The 25,225-nt window shown below is 46.9% G+C and overlaps 1 protein-coding gene across 1 annotated transcript in view; it reads right to left on the reverse strand.

Annotated features, from left to right (window-relative positions):
• Positions 1–924: 924 nt before the first annotated feature.
• LOC134949635 (interleukin-8-like) overlaps positions 925–25,225 on the reverse strand; it is a 31,913-nt gene continuing 7,612 nt past the window's right edge. Inside the window, exons 2-4 of the mRNA XM_063938393.1 lie at positions 21,926–22,061; positions 12,417–12,497; positions 925–1,758 (exon numbers count right to left, since the gene is read on the reverse strand). Of these exons, the coding sequence (XP_063794463.1) occupies positions 1,722–1,758; positions 12,417–12,497; positions 21,926–22,061 (254 nt within the window). The 3' untranslated portion in view covers positions 925–1,721. The remainder of the gene's footprint in view (positions 1,759–12,416; positions 12,498–21,925; positions 22,062–25,225) is intronic.

Genomic DNA, 25,225 nt, shown 5'->3' on the forward strand with positions numbered 1-25,225 from the left:
CCAGTCACTCACTCTCTCTGCAAGGTTTTCACATTGAAGGCTGAGGGCTGGATTCAGGACGCGCCTGCGAATCATTCCCACGTGTGTAAGTTCTCTGTAGCCATTTTGTTATCCTCAGTGTTTGCCATTTGTTCTCATTGTGTATTCACTCTATTTGCTTGTGTTTGCGATCGTTCGCTATTTTTCATATTATTCCTTGTTATTCTGTTTAGATTTTGATGTTAGTTTTGTAGTGTATAAGCTGTACTGTTTTTCCCCTTTTTATACTAAAAGAATTATCCACGAGGGTGTTAGAGCCTAAGTGGTTTTTAAATCCTAACCAGGTCTTGTGTTTTCACTAGTTACTGTAAAGGGTTTTCTGAGCGTCTCGATCGCTCAAACAGCTTCTCATATTATCAAGGTTAAAAAGCATTACATCGTTATAGTATTTCATTGCCAAGGTTTAAAGTGTAAGCATACCCTTACGGTGTGTTGTTACTAAGGGTTACTGGGTAACATTCTGTGAGCGTGCGTGTCGCTCGTGCGTCGCGCCCACGGCCTAGCGTCTGCTACGCTAGGTGCGTACCCTTACGGTACTCAGTGCGCCAATAGCGTACTTAGTCCATAATAGAATATAGCTTAATGTTTATAGGTAATAACTGACTTTATCACGGTATTAACAAAATTATTGTTTGTTGGTCTTATGGTAAATATTGTTAATTTTGTTTTTTTGTGTGTATTTTAAGATTTTATATCTAATTAGCAATAAATTACTAATTTGTATCAAAACAGCAGTCGGTTATTCTATATATCTGTGCGCCTTCACTTATTTTTTTCTTCATTCCATTAATTAGCTCAGACAAGGCCTCCATAGGATGAACATTTGAAACCGAATATTTTTTTAAACCATAAATCAACAAGAAGACAACGGAAGTTTGCCTTTTTTTTCCCACTGCTTTTTATTAAGTACATAGAGCTATAGTACAACATATCTGACAAGTAACTAGAGAATTGACACTTTTATACCAATTATTACTTTCAAGCATGCTCAGAATGTAAAAGATTTTCTGACTTCGAGTAATTTACAAAAATTGTAATAAATCATTTACAATATAAGGACATAATTATGTGCTGGGGGAAGTGTTCCGCTATGTACTACTTTATGATTGGAGGGTACTGAGATTATTCCCATATTTAGCTGGAAACACCCCCTGCTGCTGGAAGGCAGAGAAAGGTGTATGTAAAATGTATAGACTTTAAAAAAATATATATTTAGGGGTCTTGGATGAAGAAAAAGTGGACGGAGATAAAGAACCAGCCAATCAGCTCCTAACTGTAATTTTCAAACACAGCCTGTGACATGTCAGTTAGGAGCTGATTGGCTGATACTTTATCTCCAGCGACTTTATCTCCAGCCAAGGCTTAGTAAATAGACCCCTTAGTATCAATACAGCAGTGGCGTCACAAGGGGGTGCGGCCCACACCCGGGTGTCACCCGCTGAGGGGTGGTACCAAAATGCCGACTCCTGCTCAGCGACAGGAGCCAGGTGCTGCACTATAATGTTACATGCTTCACCCGGCTCCTGTCACAGTGTAGGAGCTGGCACTGCACACAGACTGATTCCCAGGGGCAGCCCGCATCTCCAGGACTCACAGAGTGACGAAAATGGGGAACTGGCCCATGAGGCCATGCCCCCTATACACAAGGTGGGTAGAAAGAGGTGCAGAGACGGAATATGGATTCATTCTTCTGAGGTCTTCTGAATGTGTTTGTTCTTTCTGCCAAAAGAAAACAGAAACAGTGATGAAATGAAGATAATTATACAGAATCTGAACTAGAATTTTAGTCGCTCATATGAGTTTTATTACATTTAGAAGCTGCCAAGCAACAACGAAGTTTGTGCATGTCTTATTTCCAGTCCCTGGGGCATAGGGAGAAGTGGGAACTTCTAAGTCAGATTATAAGACATTAGAATTTATTGGACAAAAGTCACAACTGCTACTGCACACCTTTGAAAATGCAAAAATAAAAGGGACATGTAGAGACCTGAATTTAGGGGTCAGGCGACCCCTTGGCCACCCGCCCCCCACCCCTCCCAGCACAATGAAATTAGTTGCCCCCCTTCCCCGTTTGCAGGACTTAAATACTTACCACCATTCCTCCTGACCCGTCTATCCATCCGCCGCTGCTCTGATGCGGCGGGGGGGATGGGGGGCGGGGACTGCCGTGCCGTTACCCTAATGCCGGGAAGGGAGTGGAGACTGCCATGCCATGCCGCTCCTCTGATGCAGGGCAGCAAGGGAGAAGACTTCTGTGCCATGCTGCAGTTCTGATGCGGAGGAAGGGGGGGGGGGTGTGGACGTGGACTTCCTTTCCGCTCCTCTGATAAGGGGCAGCAGCAGGGGGGCACTGCCGTGCCGCAGTGCTACTCTGATGCAGGGAGAGGGGGGGCTTGCGTGACTCTACTCTGATGCGAGGAGGGGGAGGGGGCAGCTGTGCCGCTGCTCCAAAGCAAGGGAGGGCACTGCCTTGACACCCCCAGCAGGTTCCGCCCGCAGGTGCCTAGTGAGAAATCCAGCACTGGACGTGGAGGCAGGGGAGGCATGCTTCCTGTCAGACTCCACAGTTAAAAAAAATATATATATATTTGAATAACACAAATAAGATAGTTAGAACTCATAAACATCTTCTTGTGGTGTGATAAAATCGCCCGAAACCACACTCCGATAATTGATTACATTGCACGGATGTATCAATTATCGCATGCAGGCGCTTTGTTCCTGCGATGACAATCCTCAGCATCATAGGGGTATTTTTCAGCACCACCGACATCACTGCTTCTGCCACTGTGTCACCCCCCCATCGCGACTACACACCGTGGACCCCCCCATGGTAAATATATTTACCAGTCCAGGGAGCCGGTGATCGCTGCTCCTGCAGGGCTGTCAGGTGCCGGATCCTGTGCACTACTGTTACCCCCGATGCCGTAAAGTTAGCTGCCGTTTTCACAGCGCAGCACATGGAGGACCCGGCGCCCAGCAGCCAGCACCAGAACAGTGATCAGTGATCGGCTTGTGTGTGCATCGGACACACATAGCTGATTACACTTGCCGGTGCCAGCACAGATAGTTGCGTCAGAATACACTAATTTATATTTACTGGTATGTCTACAGGTGCTCATTACCGCTGTGTATTTTAGATAGCAACAGTCACAAACAAAAACAAACTGCTGCTATAAAGCGCCTAAGTACAAAGGAAATATAATATACTCTAATTCCCCTGTGCACTGCCGTAAGGCACTGTGTATATGCCTTTTATGCAAAGCAAGAGACAGAAAAAGGAAAAGAGGATGCGCTCATGGGAGTGAGAGTAAAGAATAAAGGAGAGCTGATGCAATTATCACTTTAAATAATTTATTAATATTTAATTCATCAGTTAGAAATCCTAAATGGATGATAATAAAATATATACAAATAAAATTAAACAAATACACCGAGTCACTGTAAGGATAAAAGACAGTTATGTCCATGTACGTTATATTTCTTAAATAGGGCCGTTGCTAATACGGCTCAGCTCATACTTGCCTACCTGACCCTCTCCATGAGGGAGAAAATGCTCTGTTCCTGGACTTTCCTGGTAATGTATGATCGCCATCACCTGTGGTGAGCTAGTTAATTGATAAGAAAGGTGTTTCACCACAGGTGATGGCAATCATACATTACCAGGAAAGTCCAGGAACAGAGCTTTTTCTCCCTCATGGAGAGGGTCAGGTAGGCAAGTATGGCTCAGCTGCTGTAATGAATGGAGGATAAATGTTGTAGCAGCTGAAACATATGTTGCCGCTTTAGCTGTATATCAATGTTAGGTTCCTGGTGCTCAGAACAAGGGAGATGTTATGAAGCGAGTCCAGAGCACCAGGACGGAATGCTGGGAAAGGGGAATGGAAAGGGAATAGCCCCTGGCGCCCTATCTCCGTTGTCTCACCCGTGCTGTCAGTACACTCTTGCGAGACTATGGTTGCTTGAGCCCATGGCAGCCGCGTTTGAAGGGCGGATTACGTCTGCCCAACTTCGATGCCCCCTCAGGTCTTAATGAGAGACAAAGAGTGAACCGAGACAGGGTGATAACAAGGGACCCTCTGACTAAACAACAAGGCCAGGGGCTACTAACAAACCTAAAACCAAAGTATGTGCGGCTTGCCGCCAAAGGAAAAGAACAACAAAGGAAATGCTGACCACACGCCGACAATACTTTTGTGTACCGGCGGTGACAGCATAAGCAGAACCCTCTGCAAAACACCAGTGACAGAAATAATAAGGGAATACAGCAGCCTAGGCCGACGGACGCGGTAGTGCCGCTACTCACGGAACCGGTACGAATACTGGCAAACGGACAGGAACTCCCAATGCTGCTGACACAGACTCTCAGAACTGGAGGACAGGCAGAATCCCAAACGGCAGACCGGTGGACACCAAGAAGCCAGAAACTTGCACAGGCAATGGTACTGGACCTCAGGACAGGAACACCTCACGGCAGTACACGGGATCAGACATAGGAATCGACACAGGGACTGACACAGGAATCGACACAGGAAGCAAGCTCAGAACTCAAGCAGACTGCAAACCAAGGAATATCACCAGCATCTGTGAATTGCAAACAGCCAGCATATAACAGAGAGGCCTAATTAATAATCCCATGCAGCTGCCTTGTTGCAAGATTCCAAACTGACCAGATGCAATTAGCAGCCAGGTGAGGCTGAACACAAGGGAACAAGCTGAAATTACACAGACTCACCAGCGGCAGCAGACAAGAGTATTCTAAAACAGAGCAACAGGAAATCCTGGCATGCAAGACAACTTTATAAACATAAAATAGGAATGAACCACTACCTGTGGTTCATAACAGTATCCCCTTCTTAAGGGTGAGCTCCGAGCACCCCATGACACCCACGGGGAACATAAACAGAAGTATAACATGAAATACAGAACAAAACTGCAAAACAGGAATGAGCCACAGCCGTGGCTCATAACATTACCCCCCCCCCTTGAGGAGGGGTCAAAAGACCCCAAAATTCAGACTATCCAGAACAAGGGATACAAAAAAAAACCTGACACACTGGTCTAACAGACAAGAAAACAAAAACAAGCTGTAGCAACAACTTGTAACAGTGCCCTCCCCTTGATGGTGGCCACTGGACACAAGACAAGGGGAAAAAACAAAAAAACTCTTTTTTTTTTAATCAAGGCAAGAGTCAAAAATTATTTATTTTTCTTCTTCTTCTTTTTACAAAGCTCTTTAGGTCTGACCAAGGTAATTCCCCACACATTGTCTGAACTGATGGTACCACCCAGCAAGGCTGCGTTCAAATCAGAGACAGGTCTCTTACCCTTGGGAGCTGAACTTTCTGGTAAAGTACTATTATTAGAAGAAGAAGAAGTCAGAAAAGCACATCCTGCAGTCAAAACAACGGGCTGAGACTCTTGTGCTGAGTTTACAGTATTTGGTGGACTCTCAGTATATAAGACGGGTGACCTAGAGGAACCTGAACCAATTTCTTTGGAACCATATCTTTTAATAATTGCATCACTGAATGCTAGGGGATCCTGAAGAATGGGATCTTCAGCTTTCATTAGGCTGGTCGCCCACTCAAAAGGCTCTCCTCTAAAAGAATAAATCAGATAAAGCACAATGTTCTCTGAAGTGATGCCCAGAAATGGTCTAGACAACATAATAATGTAATAGTGTTTGTAAAGTGTCAAAAATTGCGCTAAGTCCCCATCAAAGATTATGGATGTTGAGATATCAGAGTCAGGATCTGTTTCCTTCTCATCTGACTGACTGGAGTGCTTTGCTAGGACCTGGTCACTATTGACCTTACTCGAGGCTGAGACTCTCTGAACCCCACCCGGGGCAGTGACTTTCTGAACCCCACCCGGGGCAGTGACTTTCTGAACCCCACCCGGGGCAGTGACTTTCTGAACCCCACCCGGGGCAGAGACTTCCGGGAACCCCGCCGGGGCAGTGGCCTCCGGGAACCCCGCTGGGGCAGTGGCCTCCGGGAACCCCGCTGGGGCAGTGGCCTCCGGGAACCCCGCTGGGGCCAGCACCTCGGATTCTTTTACTGGGACCTGGCCGTTGGCCTCCCTGACTGGGATCGGGCCATCGGCCTCCCTCTCTGAGTCGATAATTATCAAAAGTTCTCCCGGGACTATGACTTCCGGGACTTTTGCTGAAGCAATAACGTTCAGATCCTCCACTAATGCTATGCTTCTTAAGTTCTTTCCTGGGGAAGCGACTTCTAGACCCTTCTTTGGGGCTGCGTCTCTCGAGACCCCACTTGGGGATATTACTTCAAAGATCCCTTCTGGGGTTTTGCTTCTCGAGTTCCCTTCAAGAACTATGGTTTTAGAGACCCTTTCTTGGGTTGCGCTTTTCAAGTCCCTACCTGGGGTGACAGCTTCTGAGACCCCTTCCGGTATGGACACCTGAACTATAATATTTGATGTCCCTCTATAAGCTAGGGCATCGGGTACCGCTCCAGCACTCTGGGCATCGGGTACCGCTCCAGCACTCTGGGCATCGGGTACCGCTCCAGCACTCTGGGCATCGGGTACCGCTCCAGCACTCTGGGCATCGGGTACCGCTCCAGCACTCTGGGCTACGGGCACCGCTCCAGCACTCTGGGCTACGGGCACCGCTCCAGCACTCTGGGCTACGGGCACCGCTCCAGCACTCTGGGCTACGGGCACCGCTCCAGCACTCTGGGCTACGGGCACCGCTCCAGCACTCTGGGCTACGGGCACCACTCCAGGACCCTGGGCTACGGGCACCACTCCAGGACCCTGGGCTACGGGCACCACTCCAGGGGCTTGCAACTCCGCTTCCACAGGAACCTCAAGAGAGGAGAAAAACATTCTTTTTTGATTCCTGAATCTATAATGGGGCTCCCTTGCCCAAGGACCCCAATTATAGGACAGAGAGCTTTTTAGTGTGGGTTGTGTGACAAGTACCTCTGCCACAGTAGAGACAGGAGTAGGTCTTGTATCCTGACTCAACTTGGCCAGAGGGCAAGACTCATCACCACACTTTGGCTTGCGCAACTCACAGGTCTGCAGATAGTGGCCTAAACCCCCACAATATAGGCACAAGTTTAAGTTTCTGCGACGCAGACGCTCCTCTTCTGAGAGCCTGGGCCGCAGAAAACTTTTAAATCTTTTCTCTTCAATTAAACCAGAGGATTCTCTTGTCACCATACTGTGAACAAGAGTCTCTTTAGAGATAGATGTACTCTCAACGACTTCTGGCAAGATGAGCAAGATTTTAGTCAGTAGGTTTTGCAGTTGCTTTAGGGATTGCTGCAAAACTTCTAGTCGCTCTGGTCTCAAAGCACTGAATACAGAGTTCAGGGCTGCGAGATGCCTGCAGGGCTTGCATAGTAGACATAGGAGGATTTAAAACTAGACAAGACAAGGCAAGGCAAGGCAAGGCAAGACTAAATTTTGCTAAACAAAACAAGACTTTTTTTTTTTTTTTTAAACACCGGACTGGATTCTAAACACCGGACTGGATTCTAAACACCGGACTGGATTCTAAACACCGGACTGGATTCTAAACACCGAATTCTAGACAGGACTAGATTCTAGACTAGACACTGGACTGGGCCAAAAAAGAAAAAAGTTTTATTTCTTTTTTGTGGTATGGCTGGTGATAATGTTAGGTTCCTGGTGCTCAGAACAAGGGAGATGTTATGAAGCGAGTCCAGAGCACCAGGACGGAATGCTGGGAAAGGGGAATGGAAAGGGAATAGCCCCTGGCGCCCTATCTCCGTTGTCTCACCCGTGCTGTCAGTACACTCTTGCGAGACTATGGTTGCTTGAGCCCATGGCAGCCGCGTTTGAAGGGCGGATTACGTCTGCCCAACTTCGATGCCCCCTCAGGTCTTAATGAGAGACAAAGAGTGAACCGAGACAGGGTGATAACAAGGGACCCTCTGACTAAACAACAAGGCCAGGGGCTACTAACAAACCTAAAACCAAAGTATGTGCGGCTTGCCGCCAAAGGAAAAGAACAACAAAGGAAATGCTGACCACACGCCGACAATACTTTTGTGTACCGGCGGTGACAGCATAAGCAGAACCCTCTGCAAAACACCAGTGACAGAAATAATAAGGGAATACAGCAGCCTAGGCCGACGGACGCGGTAGTGCCGCTACTCACGGAACCGGTACGAATACTGGCAAACGGACAGGAACTCCCAATGCTGCTGACACAGACTCTCAGAACTGGAGGACAGGCAGAATCCCAAACGGCAGACCGGTGGACACCAAGAAGCCAGAAACTTGCACAGGCAACGGTACTGGACCTCAGGACAGGAACGCCTCACGGCAGTACACGGGATCAGACATAGGAATCGACACAGGGACTGACACAGGAATCGACACAGGAAGCTCAGGAACTAGCAGGAACCAAGCTCAGAACTCAAGCAGACTGCAAACCAAGGAATATCACCAGCATCTGTGAATTGCAAACAGCCAGCATATAACAGAGAGGCCTAATTAATAATCCCATGCAGCTGCCTTGTTGCAAGATTCCAAACTGACCAGATGCAATTAGCAGCCAGGTGAGGCTGAACACAAGGGAACAAGCTGCAATTACACAGACTCACCAGCGGCAGCAGACAAGAGTATTCTAAAACAGAGCAACAGGAAATCCTGGCATGCAAGACAACTTTATAAACATAAAATAGGAATGAACCACTACCTGTGGTTCATAACAATCAACAGTGTGTCCCAAAACAGATACTTTCTGTATATAGATGATTATAGAATCACCAAGAACGCTCCTCTCTCTGGGTGCTGTATAAAGATAACAGTGAAAGTCCGCTGGTTGCAGTGTGAATTCCAACAATGAAACCATCGGAACAGGTAACAATGGTGGTGGATTTTTACCTCTCCTGTGGGCTGGCGTCACCGAGCATCCTCAGGTGCAGTCCACCGTAGAGCCCACTGGCAGGGGAGAGGGAGACAAAGCTCATCCACTGGAAGAGTGCACTGTGAGGGTTTCGGATGGCTTACAGCTGCTATTAGCCGGCTCTCCCCTCCAGTCGAGAACAACGTGCTTTCATCTAAGAGCGTCTCCCTGCTGAAAACGGTGATTCTTCCATTGCTACCTGTTCTGATGGTTTGATTGTTGGAATTCACACTGCAACCAGCGGACTTTCACTGTTATCTTTATACGGCACCCAGAGAGAGGAGCGTTCTTGGTGATTCTATAATCATCTATATACAGAAAGTATCTGTTTTGGGACACACTGTTGTTATTACAGCTAAAGCGGCTACATATGTTTCAGCTGCTACAACATTTATCCTCCATTCATTACAGCAGCTGAGCCGTATTAGTAATGGCCCTATTTAAGAAATATATCGTGCACGGACATTACTGTCTTTTATCCTTACAGTGACTCAGTGTATTTGTTTAATTTTATTTGTATATATTTTATTATCATCCATTTAGGATTTCTAACTGATGAATGAAATATTAATAAATTATTTAAAGTGATAATTACGTCAGCTCTCCTTTCTTATTTACTCTCACTCCCATGAGCGCAGCCTCTTTTGCTTTTTCTGTATTTTGGATAGCGAATGAGTCACTCCTGCAGATTTACCCCGATTTGTGTGAAACCTGTGTGCCCCCTTCCATTGAATGTTTTACAATGGATTACACAGAAAAAAATAATAATAACAAAGTGAATGTCACTGGGAACACACACACAAAAAAAAGGCACTTTGGGAATCGAACCCGGGATTCCCAGTATGGCAGGCAGGAGCCTTCATCGCTAGCCCACGACACTTCATGGAAGATTCACAAGTTCATGTGTAAAAGTACTACAAAGAGTGATTCCTTCCCATTGGTGTTGGTTTATGCCTTAGTGGACTCGGACGCTCATATTTCCAAACACGGTATTTAGTGTACTGTACATACTTTAAAGTCAATGAGCTACATTATTCCTTTCACACATTAGTTGCGTCTGCATACACAATCTTTAGTTGCGTCTGCATACACAAGTGTTTTATCATGTTCGTTTGTATCTGTATAAACTATTTATTTCTTTTTTTAACTCTCTCCGTCTTACCATTGGTCACCATCTGTGTGTAAAGTATGCAGTACAGGACTGTATATTAACATTACAGTCGTCAATGACCATTTTCCAGAGCTTGTAGATCAATCCGCCAGTATTCGATCTAAAGTACTGGATTAGTGGATCATTAGCCACCCAGTGGTGGAGATGTGTATTGCGTGCTGAGTATCTAGTGGCGCCTCAACGCGCCTGTCCGTGATTAAACTCAGCAACCTAAGCTATCACCTAGGCATGACTAAACCTCCATCTAGGCACAGAAAGAGCCAAGATAACGGAGGACCCATCTGTATGTCCCCAAATATGCCGTGCTGCAGGGAGAGAAGCCATGGAGAGGCAGTGACCAGCTCTGCCTCCCATCCCTATGTCAGACAGTGCCTTGAGCTGGGGGCAGGGCTGAGCTGCAACCAATAATGCTGCATAGAAAACGGACCCTGTGAGGCTCTATCCAGTGCCAGATTAAACTCTGTGGAGGCCTCTAGGCAGTCAAAATCTCTGGGTCCCCCTCCCAAATGATCTCCTCATAGGTTTTTAATTTTACCAACCAACAGTCCATGATCTGGAAACTGTAATGTGAATATGAGGTCTATGGTTTATGTACTTTAAGTTGTTAATGGGTACATTACATTAATACAGTATTTTCTCTATAGAGTCTTTAAAGTTTTCATTTCTTTGAGTTTATTTTTTTTCTATCTTTTGGAAACAATATAAAAAAAGCTTGATTGTAATTTTCTTTCAAGATCAAATCACTATTATTTTATCCATTGTCACAGGGCCCCTAAGAGGTGCAGCGCCTATAGGCCGGTGCCTACTCTGCCTATTTGGTAATCCAGCACTGCGTCTATCAGCTGCCTCAGGAAGGGGGCGTGCCCTGTGTTCACACTTCCATGCCTGGCTGCAGTACCGTATCAACAGCCTCTCTCCCCCGTGCTCCCTGCACCCTTCCTATGCTGTAGATGGTAGACTCGGCTCTGTGGACAGCTCATTACCATGCTAGTGGAGGAAGGAGGACCCATCAGCTGCTGATGTCCTGCCGCAAGCCAGTGACAGGAGACAGCAGTGTGTAATCCTGGCGCTCCCTGTACTCCTGCATGGTGTCACCCTGCAGCCTGCTACCACCAGGTACTGTGCCTGTCCTTCCCCTCCTCCTGTCTCTCTGTACAGTACCCTGGTAGTGCCGCCCCTATGCCATGTGTTACCATGTGGCCCTTCATGTTCTATGTATTATCCTGTACCCAACGTTACCCTGTGCTATGTATTACCTTGTGCCCCCTATGCCATGTGTTATATTGTACCCCCCTGTTCTATGTATTACCATGTGCTCAACTTTATCATGTGGTACCCTCTGCCCCCCTGTGTGGTGTATTACCCTGTGCCATATGTAACCTTTTGCCATGAGTTACACTGTGCCCCCTGTGCTATGTATTAGCTTGTACCCCCCTGTGCCATGTGTTTCCATGTCCCCCCTGTGCCACGTTTCCCAGTGCTATGAATTACCCTGTGCAATGTGTTACCATGTGCCCCCTATACTATGTATTAACCTGTGCAATGTCTTACCATGTGCCCCCTTGTACTTTGTATTAGCCTGTGCCCCCTATGCCATGTGTTACACTGAGCTATGCATTACCTTTTGCCAAGGGGCATTTCAACAGAGGAGGGGGCCTGTATACACTTCTAGGTGGGCCCCCTCCTCTGCCCAGCACAGTATTCTCCATCACTATTACCTTGTGCCATGTGTTACCCAGTGCCTCATGTTATATCTGTTGTATACAGAGACCAGTAAGTGCAGGGCATATATCAATAAACACCCCCAATCTGCTCATGGGGTGGTCTTCAGGTTGCCGGCAGTTGGGGTCCCAGCGACCAGCATACCGGCGACGGAATCCCGACCACCGGCATACCGACATCTTTTCTCCTTCTTGGGAGGCAGAATAGATAGCGTGGCACGTGTAGCGTGGCACCGTGCCCGCAGAGTGGCCAGCGCAGCGAGCCCACAAGGGGCTCATTTGCGCTCGACCAGCTGTCGGTATTCCAGCACAGTATGCTGGTCGCCAGGACCCCGACCGCCGGCAAACCATACTACATCCTGCTCATGTTGCGCTCTGCCTTTAGTTTCACACTCACACTTGTTCCTTTTTGCCCCATAAACAAGTAGCAGACTATTTGAGTATTCTAGAACTGAACGTTGAGCATGATTTCTAAATAATCCCACTAACGCCTATTGTTTGCAGGCGGCCCAGTTCATGCTAATATGGGCTCATGTTTTATTTAGTGAGTAGTGATTGATGTAACTTTACTTACTTTAGTAGACGTTGCATCATATCTGAAAACCATTTTGCCTCTGGATCGATACATATAACATTATCATTTGTCGTGGTTATTCTGGAAAACAATGACATAATAATGATCTGCAGCTGCAATAATTGTTCCCTCTTTACAATTTACTCATATTGATTAGTAGGAGTTCTTCCAAGATGCCATAAAAATATGAACATAAAGCTTTAAAACAAAATTTAAATAATTGCATTTAATACACAGGTTTAGTATATACTGGGCCTCATTTGTATTTCCACAAATCTCCTTTGTATGTATTATTTGTTAATGCATATTATATTTCCTCCATCACTAAGACTCTGGTGCCCAAACTCGGTTCTTAATGCATTCAAATGGGCGCTACACACTGGCAGATCCACCGCCGAGCTGCCCGACGGCGGATACGGGCGACCCGGCAGGGGGGGGGGGGCAGTGGCGGGGGGAGTGAAGTTTCTTCACTCCCCCAGTCACCCGGCTCCTTAGCAGTGCAGGCAAATATGGACGAGATTGTCCATATTGGCCTGCATGCACAAGCGACGGGGCACCAGCGATGAACGAGTGCGGGGACGAAAGATATTAATGAACGAGACTGTTCATATCTTTCAGTATTATTGCCCAGTGTGTAGGACCTATTACAGTTCAGGTTTTAAAGCTCTCCACGGCTCAGCACCACTGGCGTATCTATAATGGGTGCAGTGTGCACACAGGCACCTGAGTCTAGGGAAAGGCCCACACGCACAGGCTACACCCATTTTATTTTAATACTCACCCCTCTGGAGTCCTGTGCCGATGTCATTTGCGCTGTTAAAATACTGTGAAAATGGCGCAGCCAGGGCCGGATTAACAATGGGGCGGATGGAGCTGCAGCTCCTGGCCCCCCATTGAAAATAGGCCCACCAGAGATCCCCTGCAGTGCAGTCAGGAGTTGACAGATTTTTTTTCCCACCTCCCAGCCACCCGAATAGCATTGCTGACGCTGTTTAGCCCTGGGCCCGGCCCACACACAGTCCCGCACGCAAGGTGGGAGTACCCGGAACTCTCCCTGCCCCCTCTGATCGTCAGAATTATTTTTTTAGAGTTGGAGCCAGCTGTATTTCCATTTCAGTTCAAACCGCGACCGCGATCTCCGCTGTGCTGCAGGGAGCTTTTGTCTGCAGAGCTCTCTGCACAGAACTGATAGAGAATCGCTTGCTCAGACACACAGCAGCTCCGTGTGTACGACGTACCACATACCTCACATTCTGCTGTGACATAGCGCCCACCACTTTCCTCCTCTCAGCTGGGCCCCGGGTACGTGTGTGTGTGTGTGTGTGTGTGTGTGTGTGTGTGTGTGTGTGTGTGTGTGTGTTTGTTTGTACGTATGTGTGGTACAGTATATGTGTGTGTGTGTGTGTACATTTGTATGTATATGTAGTACAGTATATGTGTGTGTAGTATATATGTGTGTCTTATCTTGAATAGGTTCCTTATCCTGTGTATCCCTTTTTTTAATATGTGCAGAATATATACTCTTGAGGACTGGTCCATTATATGTGGTTTTTTTAACTCCCAGATTGTCCTACTGTTTGTTCCACCACTTCATATATTTTACTTATGAATTCCCCTGTATAGTTTGCACTGGAACTTCTTACACTATGTGACTTTTGATACAATTGTGAGTTGTTCACACATATTTGGTTACTCCTTGGCATCAGCAATTTATGTTGCTGTATGTACTTTTAAGTCTGGGGTTTTTTTTAGAATCGCCCTGTTACTCTATTTCTATTTATCTCTGGGTGCATCCCAGAATGTTAAATGCATGAGCTCTAGCTAATGCGTCAGGACCCCAAAATTTCAAGTTATCATGGTCACTTCCGGTTGCATTATAGGCCCTACACACTTGGCGATTTTACTGAAAGACATGAACGATCTTGTTCATTAATGAACGAGATACCGTTCATATCTTTCGGTGTGGAATCAGTGTGGAGGCACCAGCAGTGAACGATGCGCGGCCCCGCGCTCGTTCATCGCTGGTGCCCCGTCGGCTGTGCATGCAGGCCAATATGGACGATCTCGTCCATATTTGCCTGCACTTGTATGGAGCCGGGTGACGGGGGGAGTGAAGAAACTTCACTCCCCCCGTCACTACCCCTCTACCGCCGGGTCGCCCGTTGGCCATATCCACCGTCGGGCAGCTCGGCGGCGGATCTTTAAATGTGTAGGGCCCTTTACAGAGTGTGGAACGCATGTTTTTTTCTGGTAACAGTACAGATCTCTGCAGCCACAGAGGAGATACGGTGGTCGTGGTGAGTGATCCTGGTGGTTAGCAATAAAAAAATAAAATAAAATAAAAAGTATAGCAGGTTGGCGGGACATATATTTATTGAACAGAAGCATTATGTGGATGCACTGATTTATTCATCATGGGGATGAAAATGCATTTCAGTAAATGTTTGTATTCTTAGGGGTGTATTCAATAGCTGTTGGGTCCTTTCCGACAGAAAGGACTCTTCAACACTCTATTCAATGCCGGGCTAAACCCGACAGGTTTGGCCGGTTCCCGACAGTGTTAATCCGACTTTTTTTAAAGATGTATTGACATTGTCGGAAACTGGGCTAAAACCTGTCGGGTTTGGCCCTGCCCCCGAAAATACATGTGGGATCCGCGTGTATTCCGTCAGTCTTCTCACAAGTCAGATTTCCCGACATGACGGAAGAAACGACCTGACCTTGAATAGATTGGAACCCCCTTCCATCCTCAATCAGTCGGAAACTTCCGTCTTTCCGACAAGACGGCAGTTTCCGACTCTTATTGAATATACCCCTTAGACGTTAGCAGGGTCGGACTGGCCCACAGGGGAAACCACCGGTGGGCCCTACTGCCTGGGGGCCCTCCTCCTCCTCTAGGGATCAAGTTCCAGTTATCCTAGTGCACTGGATTTATGCATTATATATGTGTTACATTATACTTCACAATAATTTGGTTTATTATATATTAACCAAGGGGCACAGAACATGTAATGGTTAGCCAAACCTCTGTGGTGGCTGGCCACGCCCCCACTGGAACCTGGCTACACCTTTAAGCATGGGCCCCCACAGCAGCATTCCCCGGTGGGCCTTTCATGCCCCAATCCGACACTGGACATTAGAGAATGTACAATATGCTTAGAGAAGTATTATTACATTTGATTCTCTCCCTACAATTTATCTGGGTGGTAACAGTCTATGGGGGGAATTCAAATATCTGCGGTAATATTCTATGCGTTAGTTGATCCCCTGGGACTATCCAATTAGCTCCAAAGTGCAGGCAATTGGCAGCACTTACCAGAGATTTTTTTCTGGACCTCGGCAGGCTCTGAAAAAAAATCTCTGATAAGTAGATTGTTTTTGTGAATTGTGCAGCGAAAACACATAGGCCCTGAACTTATAATGATTCTGCGTGTTTTCACTCGAAAACAGATCATTTTTGGGCACAAAAACTGGGCTTTAATTGAATAGCCCAAAGCAAAAATAGGTGAAAAGACCACTTTTTTGCACCCCCCCCCCCCCCAATTATCAAGGCTTATTGAGTTTCCCCCTATATGAGTATTATTTGTATAGTGATCACCTGAATTTTTTCTTTCATTGACAGTAATAGACTGCCTGGTACAGTGGCCTGTTACTTGGTTGCCGGAAGATTCACAATGCCACATACTGGCCTTTATCACCTGTTTGTCAAAACGTAACCTAGTCTTGAGGCCGCTCTCCTAACCCACTGCCTTATGCATTGGCCATCTCTGCCTCACTTACTTCCTGCCATCAGGCCACCTTCCGTTTGCTCGCACCTCATGTCACGTGTCTGTCTTCCCCTCCCCCTAGATTGTAAGCTCCTTGGAGCAGGGCCCTCTTCCCTCCTGTTCTCACACTTCTACTACAGCTCTCTCTTCTCAGGGGTTGTCTATACCTGCATCTCCTCTCGGTCGTTACTGTTCATCTCTGCCTATGGCTGCCCACTCCTAGTAGTATGCTGATTACTCCTTTGCTTCCTTACATCTCGGCTGTAGTGTGTACTGAGAATTGTGGTGCTAATTGTTACCTTTGCTCTGTTTTAGTTTCTCAGTTACTGAAGTTCTGTGTACCCTGTATTGTTCTAATGTCTGCCGTATGTATGACATTGCAAAACACTTGTGGCGCCTTATAAATAAAATGTAATAATAATAATACTCAGTTACACCAGGGGCAGAGCTCTTCCTGTGCACATACTGCGGCCTCTGACCCCACTTCTGTTCCTCCCACAGTAATCTGTTATGTCTCCCTCCGCCCGATGCTCTCTTCTTGTGTGCCACTCAGAGAAGTACTGGGCAGGTATTGTGGTTGGGAGGATGTGCCGTCAGGTTGAGTTTTACCCTGAATGGTCTGGGTTCTGGACGTGCTAGCAGTGCTGGATGTGGTTCAGATGTGGCTGCAGCTGTCTATATCTGACCGCATAATTCATACAACTGCCCCCTTAGAAAATGTTGAATTTTATCCTTTATCTTTGAACCTTCCCCATTTGTGTCTCTGTCCTTCATGTCTGTGCTACTGCTTCTTTTAGCATCTGTGCTTTCATGTTCCCTTCTCACTTGTGCCTCTGCTCCCTTTCCTCCTGTGCTTCTGCCCCTTTTCCACCTGTATTAGTGCCCCCTCTCCACCTATATATCTGTCTTTCCCCCCTGCCTGTCTTTGCCCCCTACTTGTGCCTCCACTTTCTCCACACTTATGTCTCTGCAGCATCACACCTATACCTCTGCCCCCTCCCCACCTTTGTCACTGCCTCTTTTACCACCTGTGTCACTGTCTCCCTCTGCACCTGTTTCTATCCCCCCTCACCATCTGTGTCTCTGCCCACTTCACCTCATGTGTTTCAGCCCCTATTGCCACTTGTGCCTCTGCCTCCCTCACTACTAGTGCTTCTGACATCAGAGTGCCCGGCAGGAGTAATGCAGGGGATCCCTGTACAGGATAAGGAGATCAGGTCAGTGGACTGTGTTGGATATATATTCCCTGCACTGTTGCGAGTAGGCAGATGTCCAGAGTAGTCCCTCACATCCGCAGGACCAAGACGCGTTAAGTATGCAATCAGAGATGGAGGCAGATACATGACCCAAAAAACGGTCGCAACGCACCTACATTTTTACCCAGTACCTGTTACCTCCCCCAAATGTTCCTTTCCTGTCAATCACTATTCTAATAAAGCCACTATCCACAATCCTCACTGGAAGCGGCTTTGCTAAGATGTTAATCTTGCGTGAACATCGTCATTGCTTACAAATCGGAACCAGGCCCATAGTGAGGAGATGTAGTGTGGGGAAGTAGTGCAGGCATAGAGTGCAGAGATGTAGCAGTGAGATAGTGCTGAGATGTAGTGTGGGGAAGTAGTGTAGTGATGTAGTATACCACTATATCCCCCCTTCCCACACAAGGAGAACTCTGTGACGCTGATATCCCTGTGGCGGCACACAATAGGCCCTTCATAAATTTCAGCTCCAGGCCTATGTGGACCTTAATCTGGTACTGGGCGCAGCGCCCATTTTTATGGAGTTATGAACATGCGCAGTAGAGAAATCACTGGGAAAATGTGATTATATGTGTATCAGGCCACGCCCCTGGGTGTGACATTTTAGGAGCCGTGACAACATTACCACACCCCCATTGTTCCTCACGCTGGGGGCAGTAAAGCACTTTATCAGCTGCTGCAAGCCGTGTAAACGTGTTTATTAACTGCTGCTCACCGCCACTCTGCAGCTAGAGCAACGGTGTGACAAAGCCTACGGCCCACCCTAAAAAATGGGCATTTCCTGCTGAAATCGGGATGGTTGGGAGGTAAGGATTATCCCTTCCTTCTAAACTTCAGCAAATTCAGTGCTATGGAAAGATTACTGAGGATTGCTGAGAGGACTTACATAGGGGGTCAATCCAACCCGATCACTCGCTGCAGTTTATCGCAGCGCATCGATCAGGTCGGATCTGCGCATGCGCTGGTGCCGCAGTGCGCTGGCGCATGCTGGACGGCCGAAGGACGTTGTTCCGTAGCGATCGGCTCTGCCTTATTAACAGGCAGAGGCGGTCGCTGGGCAGGAGGGGGCGCGATCCGGCCAACGCAGGCGTGGCCGGACCATGGGGGGGGGGGGGGGCGGGCCACGGCGGCTGCGTGATGTCACACGCAGCCGCTGCGACCCGGGGTGCGGTGAGGTTCTCCCAGCCAGCCGCAGGAGCTGCGCTGACCGGGAGTTACTCCTAAAATGCAAAAGCATCGCTGCTGTGCGATGCTTCTGCACTTCTGCAAGGAAAGGGGGGGAGGGGGGCGGCACTGTGCTGGACGTCCCCCCACATGTCTGAGTGCCTGATCGGAGCTGTGCTAAATTTAGTACAGCTACGATCAACTCGGAATGACCCCCATAGAACAGGAGACTGTCAGTAGGAATTGGTAGCCTGTGATTAACATCTAATGTCTATATTAGTATTTTCCAAGTCCAGTCCTCAGGAACCTCTAACAGTTTTACAGATCTCCTTAAAAACACAAGTGTCAGCACCACCTGTGGATCTAGGAGATCTGGAAAACACTGTTACCATGAGCATGTATATAAGGGGCACTGCTACCATGGGCATGTGTATAAGTAGCACTAATACTGTGGGCATATGTATTAATAGCACTGATACGGTGGCCTCTCTAGCACCGTCCTTGACTGGTTTACCTCATACCTCACTAACCGCTCCTTCTCTGTGTCTGCCTCCGGAACCACCTCACACCCTTCCATCCTTCCTGTTGGTGTCCCTCAGGGTTCTGTCCTAGGCCCCCTTCTGTTCTCCCTCTACACCTCTTCCCTGGGTGCGCTCATTAACTCATTTGGCCTTCAATACCACCTCTATGCTGATGACACACAACTCTACCTCTCCTCTCCTGATCTGTCCCCCTCTGTCCTCTCTCAGGTCTCCAGCTGCCTCTCTGCCATCTCCTCCTGGATGTCTGAGCGCTCTCTGAAGCTCAACATGGACAAAACTGAACTTATTATCTTTCCCCCAGCCAGAGCAACACCCCCTACAAATATCTCTATCACTGTTGACAACACTATCATCTCCCCCGTTCCCCAACTCCGCTGCCTGGGCGTCACTCTTGACTCCTCCCTCTCCTTTGCACCCTACATCCAAGCTCTGGCGCAATCTTGTCGGTTCCAGCTACGCAACATTGCTCGCATCAGGCCATTTCTCTCCCAGAGTGCAACTAAACTTACCATCCACTCACTGGTCATCTCACGACTTGACTACTGCAATGTGCTCCTCACTGGCCTCACTTGCTCCCACATCGCTCCCCTCCAATCTGTCCTCAACTCTGCAGCTAGGCTCATCTTCCTCTCCTGCCGCTCCACTTCTGCCACTCCCCTTCAACAAAATCTACACTGGCTCCCATTCCCCTACAGAATCCTCTTCAAACTCCTCACCCTCACATACAAGGCCATCTCTAATTCCACTGCTCCCTACATCTCCAACCTCCTCTCCCTTCATACTCCCTCCCGCCCACTACGGTCGGCTGATGACCGTCGCCTCTCCTCTGCCTTGGTCACTGCTTCCCATGCACGAGTTCAGGATTTTGCCCGTGCTGCACCCCTTCAGTGGAATGCGCTCCCCAGCTCCATTAGACTCTCCCCGACCTTGCAAAGCTTCAAACGGGCATTGAAAACCCACCTATTTATCAAAGCGTACCCCTCCAATGCATAACCTAGTCCTTAGGCTGCTCCTCCATCCCCCTGCCCCATGCCTTGGACATCTCTGCTTTGCTCGCATACCACCATCAGGCTTCTACCTGCTTGCTTGCACCTCATGTCATCTGTCTGTTGCCCCTCCCCACTAGATTGTTAGCTCTTCAGAGCAGGGCCCTCTTTCCTCTTGTCTAAACCCTCTTCTTGACACATTTCACTCAGCGACCATCTTTACCTGCTTTCTCTCCTGCTGGTAAAGGCTCATCTCTATCTATGGCCGCCAGCCCCAAGTAGTACAATGATTACTCCTTCGCTACTTACATCTAAGCTGTATTATGTTTTGAGAACTGTGTTGCTCTTTGTTACCTGCACTCCATTTTTGTTATTTATTTACTGTTATGCTAAGTTTTGTCTCCCTGTACTGTCCTTTGTACGGCGCTGCGAAACACTTGTGGCGCCCTATAAATAAAATGTAATAATAATAATAATAATGTGTATAAGCGGCACTGATATTGTGGGCATGTGTATAAGCGGCACTGCTACCATGGGCATGTGTATAAGTGACACTGATACTGTGGCCATTGCTATGTGTATAAGGGGCACTGTAACCATGAGCATGTATATAAGGGGCACTGCTACCGTGGGCATGTGTATAAGTAGCACTAATACTGTGGGCATATGTATTAATGGCACTGATACTGTGGGCATGTGTATAAGCGGCACTGATACTATGGGCATGTGTATAAGCGGCACTGCTACCGTGGGCATGTGTATAAGCGGCACTGCTACCGTGGGCATGTGTATAAGCGGCACTGATACTGTGGGCATGTGTATAAGCGGCACTGCTACCGTGGGCATGTGTATAAGCGGCACTGCTACCGTGGGCATGTGTATAAGCGGCACTGCTACCGTGGGCATGTGTATAAGTGGCACTGATACTGTCGTGTCGCCATTGCTATGTGTATAAGGGGCACTGTTACCATGAGCATGTATATAAGGGGCACTGCTACCATTGGCATGTGTATAAGTAGCACTAATACTGTGGGCATATGTATTAATGGCACTGATACTGTGGGCATGTGTACAAGTGGCACTGATACTGTGGGCATGTGTATAAGCGGCACTGCTACCGTGGGCATGTGTATAAGTGGCACTGATACTGTGGCCATTGCTATGTGTATAAGGGGCACTGTTACCATGAGCATGTATATAAGGGGCACTGCTACCGTGGGCATGTGTATAAGTAGCACTAATACTGTGGGCATATGTATTAATGGCACTGATACTGTGGGCATGTGTATAAGCGGCACTGATACTGTGGCCATTATGTGTATAAAGGACACTGCTACCATGGGCGTTATGTATAAGGGGCAGTACTGTGTGTCATAACGTGAGTAAGAGGCACTACTCTGCTGTAATATGAAATAGGGGAACTATGTACAGTGTAATGAAGATAAGTTAATGCTACTGTGTGGCATAATGTGAATTGTGGGTGCTATTGTGGGGCCACACAACCCTTTCCTTGTGATACCACACCCCTTTTTGCATAAGGCACAATTTTGTAGTTTGCAGGGGTGTGTCAAACACCCTACCATCGGCCCTCGCTCCACCTAAAGGGCGGGGAGTAGGTGGCAGGGGAAATTAGTTCCATTACCTCTCCAAGACCACTTTAAGCCCTGCACTGCTCTATATGCAATTGACAAGACCTTCTCATTATTAATAATAATAATAATAATAATAATAATAATAGTAATAATAATAATAATAATAATAATAATTTAGTAAATAAACTATGAAACTTACAAAACCTCTATCCTTGGACAATTCTTTCGTGGACGGTGAATGTCGATTTTCTTGAAATACTTTGGACTTAAACGCTTAGATGTTACTTTCAAACACCGACATGTCATAATGTGCATGTTCGGTTCTGATTGCTCACCTGCAAAAAAACACATTTACATTTTTTTTTACTACATACTGTAAATAAAATCAGTGAAATAAGGAAGTAGTCAGTGTGTTGACAGACAATATGTGGACGGGAGAAGCTAAAGGCTTAATGTGGACGCGGTTCTAATGTTAATTAAAGCATTTTAAAACTGTGTCAGCATTAATACTTTAAACATGATATTTACAACAGTAATTCCCAGTTAGAATGCCATTGGGGGAGAGCACGGTTCAGACCATTGCTGGGGCGGGCTGCGGCGGCTGCGTGACATCACAAACAGCCACTGTGACCCAAAACATGGCGGGTAGCCGTCTGTCAGCACAGCTAGGCTGCGCAGTCAGGGAGCTACTCGGCGGATGCAAAAGCATCGCCGCCGTGCAATGCTTTCGCACCTGTTCGGGGGTAGGGGCTAGGGCCTGACATGCGGGGCGGACTAGCCCTGTGCTGGGCATCCCCCCATTTGACAGAGAATCTGATCGTAGATGTGCTAATTTTAATAGGGCCCTCTATTAATATATTAACCAATAACGGCTGTGCATAAAGGAGGGTTTAGTCTAGACAAAAAAAACAAATCTCCCAGAACACTGCAATGTGCTAGTATGTAACAAGCAAAATCATATACCAGAGTTTCCCAAACTCTGCCATTACATTCCAAGTTTCAAGGATATCCATGCTTTAGTTCAGATGGTTAAATCAAATTGACTGAGATACTAATACCCCTTTCACATCGTCAAAATAACCTGGGTTATTACCAGGTTGTTGCCGGGTCAACCCAGGTCGAGGTGCAGTGTGAAAGCGCCAAAGTGAATAACCCGGGTCAAGCAAGCCTGCATTTCAACCCGGATTAAAGGAAAAAGTGTGACCCAGGATATTCAACCTGGGTCTCAGAAAAAGGTGCTGATTGGCTGTTTATGTGTCTGCTCAGAGCAGTCCCCAGCTCCTCCTTTTATTTCCTTTGAAACCTCATCAATGTGAGCCAGAAAAGTCCATTTTAAATCACATCACGGTGTTTAACATGGGTGACCCAGGTTCAGTGTGAAAGGCACCAACCCGGGAATAACCTGGAAATAACCTGGTTTGAAACTGCAATGTTAAAGGGTCAGAGGTTGCTCGGATCTGGGTCGGACCTAGGTTCAAAAGCTGGGTTCAACCTGGGTTTGCAATGTGAAAGCGGTATTATTAAGTCACCTGTGCTCCAGCATGGATAGCCTTAATACCTGGACTGTAATGGCGGAGTTTGGCAAACTCTGTCATATACTATATATTTTTTAATCAAATAGAATGTTCCTAAATATAAATACAATAAAAAAAAGGAATAAGCATAGATAACCTTGGGGGTAAATTTACTAAGATGGGAGTTCTATTTAAGATGGGATGTTGCCCATAGCAACCAATCAGATTCTACTTCTCATTTATCTAGCACCTTTTAGAAGATAATACCTGGAATCTGATTGGTTGCTATGGGCAACATCCCATCTTAAATAGAACTCCCATCTTAGTAAATTTACCCCATGGACTGTAAGGATGCCTTGAGTTGGGAAAATACTGTAATAAGCAATGTAGTATATGCAGGTGAACATATGGCACTACACTAACCTCTCAGTATATACTAGAACATAACATAGGCTCTCAAACTCGGTCCTCAGGACCCCAAACAGTGCATGTTTTCCAGGTCTCCTCACAGAGTCACAAGTGAAATAATCAGCTGCACCTGTGAATCATTTAAAAATGTGTCAGTGAGTAATGAATACACCTGTGTTTCTGATAGGTGACCTGGAAAACGTGAGCTGTTTGCATCCCGAGATCCGAGTTTGAGAACCTATAAATTAGAACATTAATACTAGTTCCACAAGCATAGATAAGCTACATCACATTTCTGCCACACTCCCTGTGTTATCAGTGTGTTAACTGATATATCTGCATGTGCACACATCAGTGGCAAGCGTTGAGGTGAGGCAGAGCCTTTCCTGTCATTCTAACGTCAGGGCTGAAACTAGGATTTTTGTCACCGGGGGAAAGGCAGTAAATTGGCGACACCCCCCCCCAAAAAAAAAAAAAAACAAGAAAAAAACCACAAAACTATAAAAACGTACAAACCCTATCAGACTAAATTAAAAAATGAAACAGGTTATCAAAACTTTTTTTTAAAAATAGATACTACTGGACAATATTCCCCTATGTGCCTCAAATGCCCTATGCGTCACATGGGCCCGCCAGCGTGTTCAACTACATGCTCCTCTGTCCCCCCCCATACATTGCACTATATCATAACACTTCATCACTGCACTACATTCCCCTACCCACTGCACTACATCACTATACTACATCTCCTACACGCTGAACTACATCACTACACTACATGCCCCTATGCACTGCACTACATACCTAATATGCTACACTACATCACTACAATACATCCCCTTATATGCTACACCACATCAGTACACTACATGCCCCTATATACTGCAATACATTACTACACTACATACCCTATATGGTACACTACATTACTGCAATATACTCCCCTATAAGCTACACCAAATCCCCTCATCTGGGAAGAAAAGCGGAGGTTGATACTGCTAACTGGGAGCACAGTGCGCTTCTATAGCTTGTACAGTGCACCACACGCTAGTCGCAGCACTGCATGGCAAAGAAGAGAGTTTAAGACAGTAGCCAGCATAGGAGAGATCCCAGGTACTGGAGGTCACCCGCACAGCATCGGAGCCAGCTGCGGGCAGACAGGTGGGTCAGATACATTGCGCTGGGAGCTGTCTGCTGTCTCACTGGAGCAGCACAGCACTGCCGGTATGAAAACCCCCCAAAAAACACTGCTCCTCTGTAACTTTTTGGCGCCCCCTCAAATCCTGCACCCGACCACATGCCCCATTAGCCCCACCCTAGTCACGGCCCTGCTAACGTATATACCAGAGTTTTGACTATATAAAGTATATGAACAATACAAAGAATATATTAGAGATATGTTCTCTGTATTATTCTAATCACTGTTATAGTCCATACAATGGAGCAAAAAGGCTACCTGCCTATCTTTTATTATTATTTATTTATTACCAGTTATTTATATAGCGCACGCATATTTTGCAGCGATTTACAGAGAATATTTGGCCATTCACATCAGTCCTTACCCTAGGGGAGCTTAC

Source organism: Pseudophryne corroboree, chromosome 1 (assembly GCF_028390025.1).
Source record: "Pseudophryne corroboree isolate aPseCor3 chromosome 1, aPseCor3.hap2, whole genome shotgun sequence".
NCBI lineage: Eukaryota > Metazoa > Chordata > Amphibia > Anura > Myobatrachidae > Pseudophryne > Pseudophryne corroboree.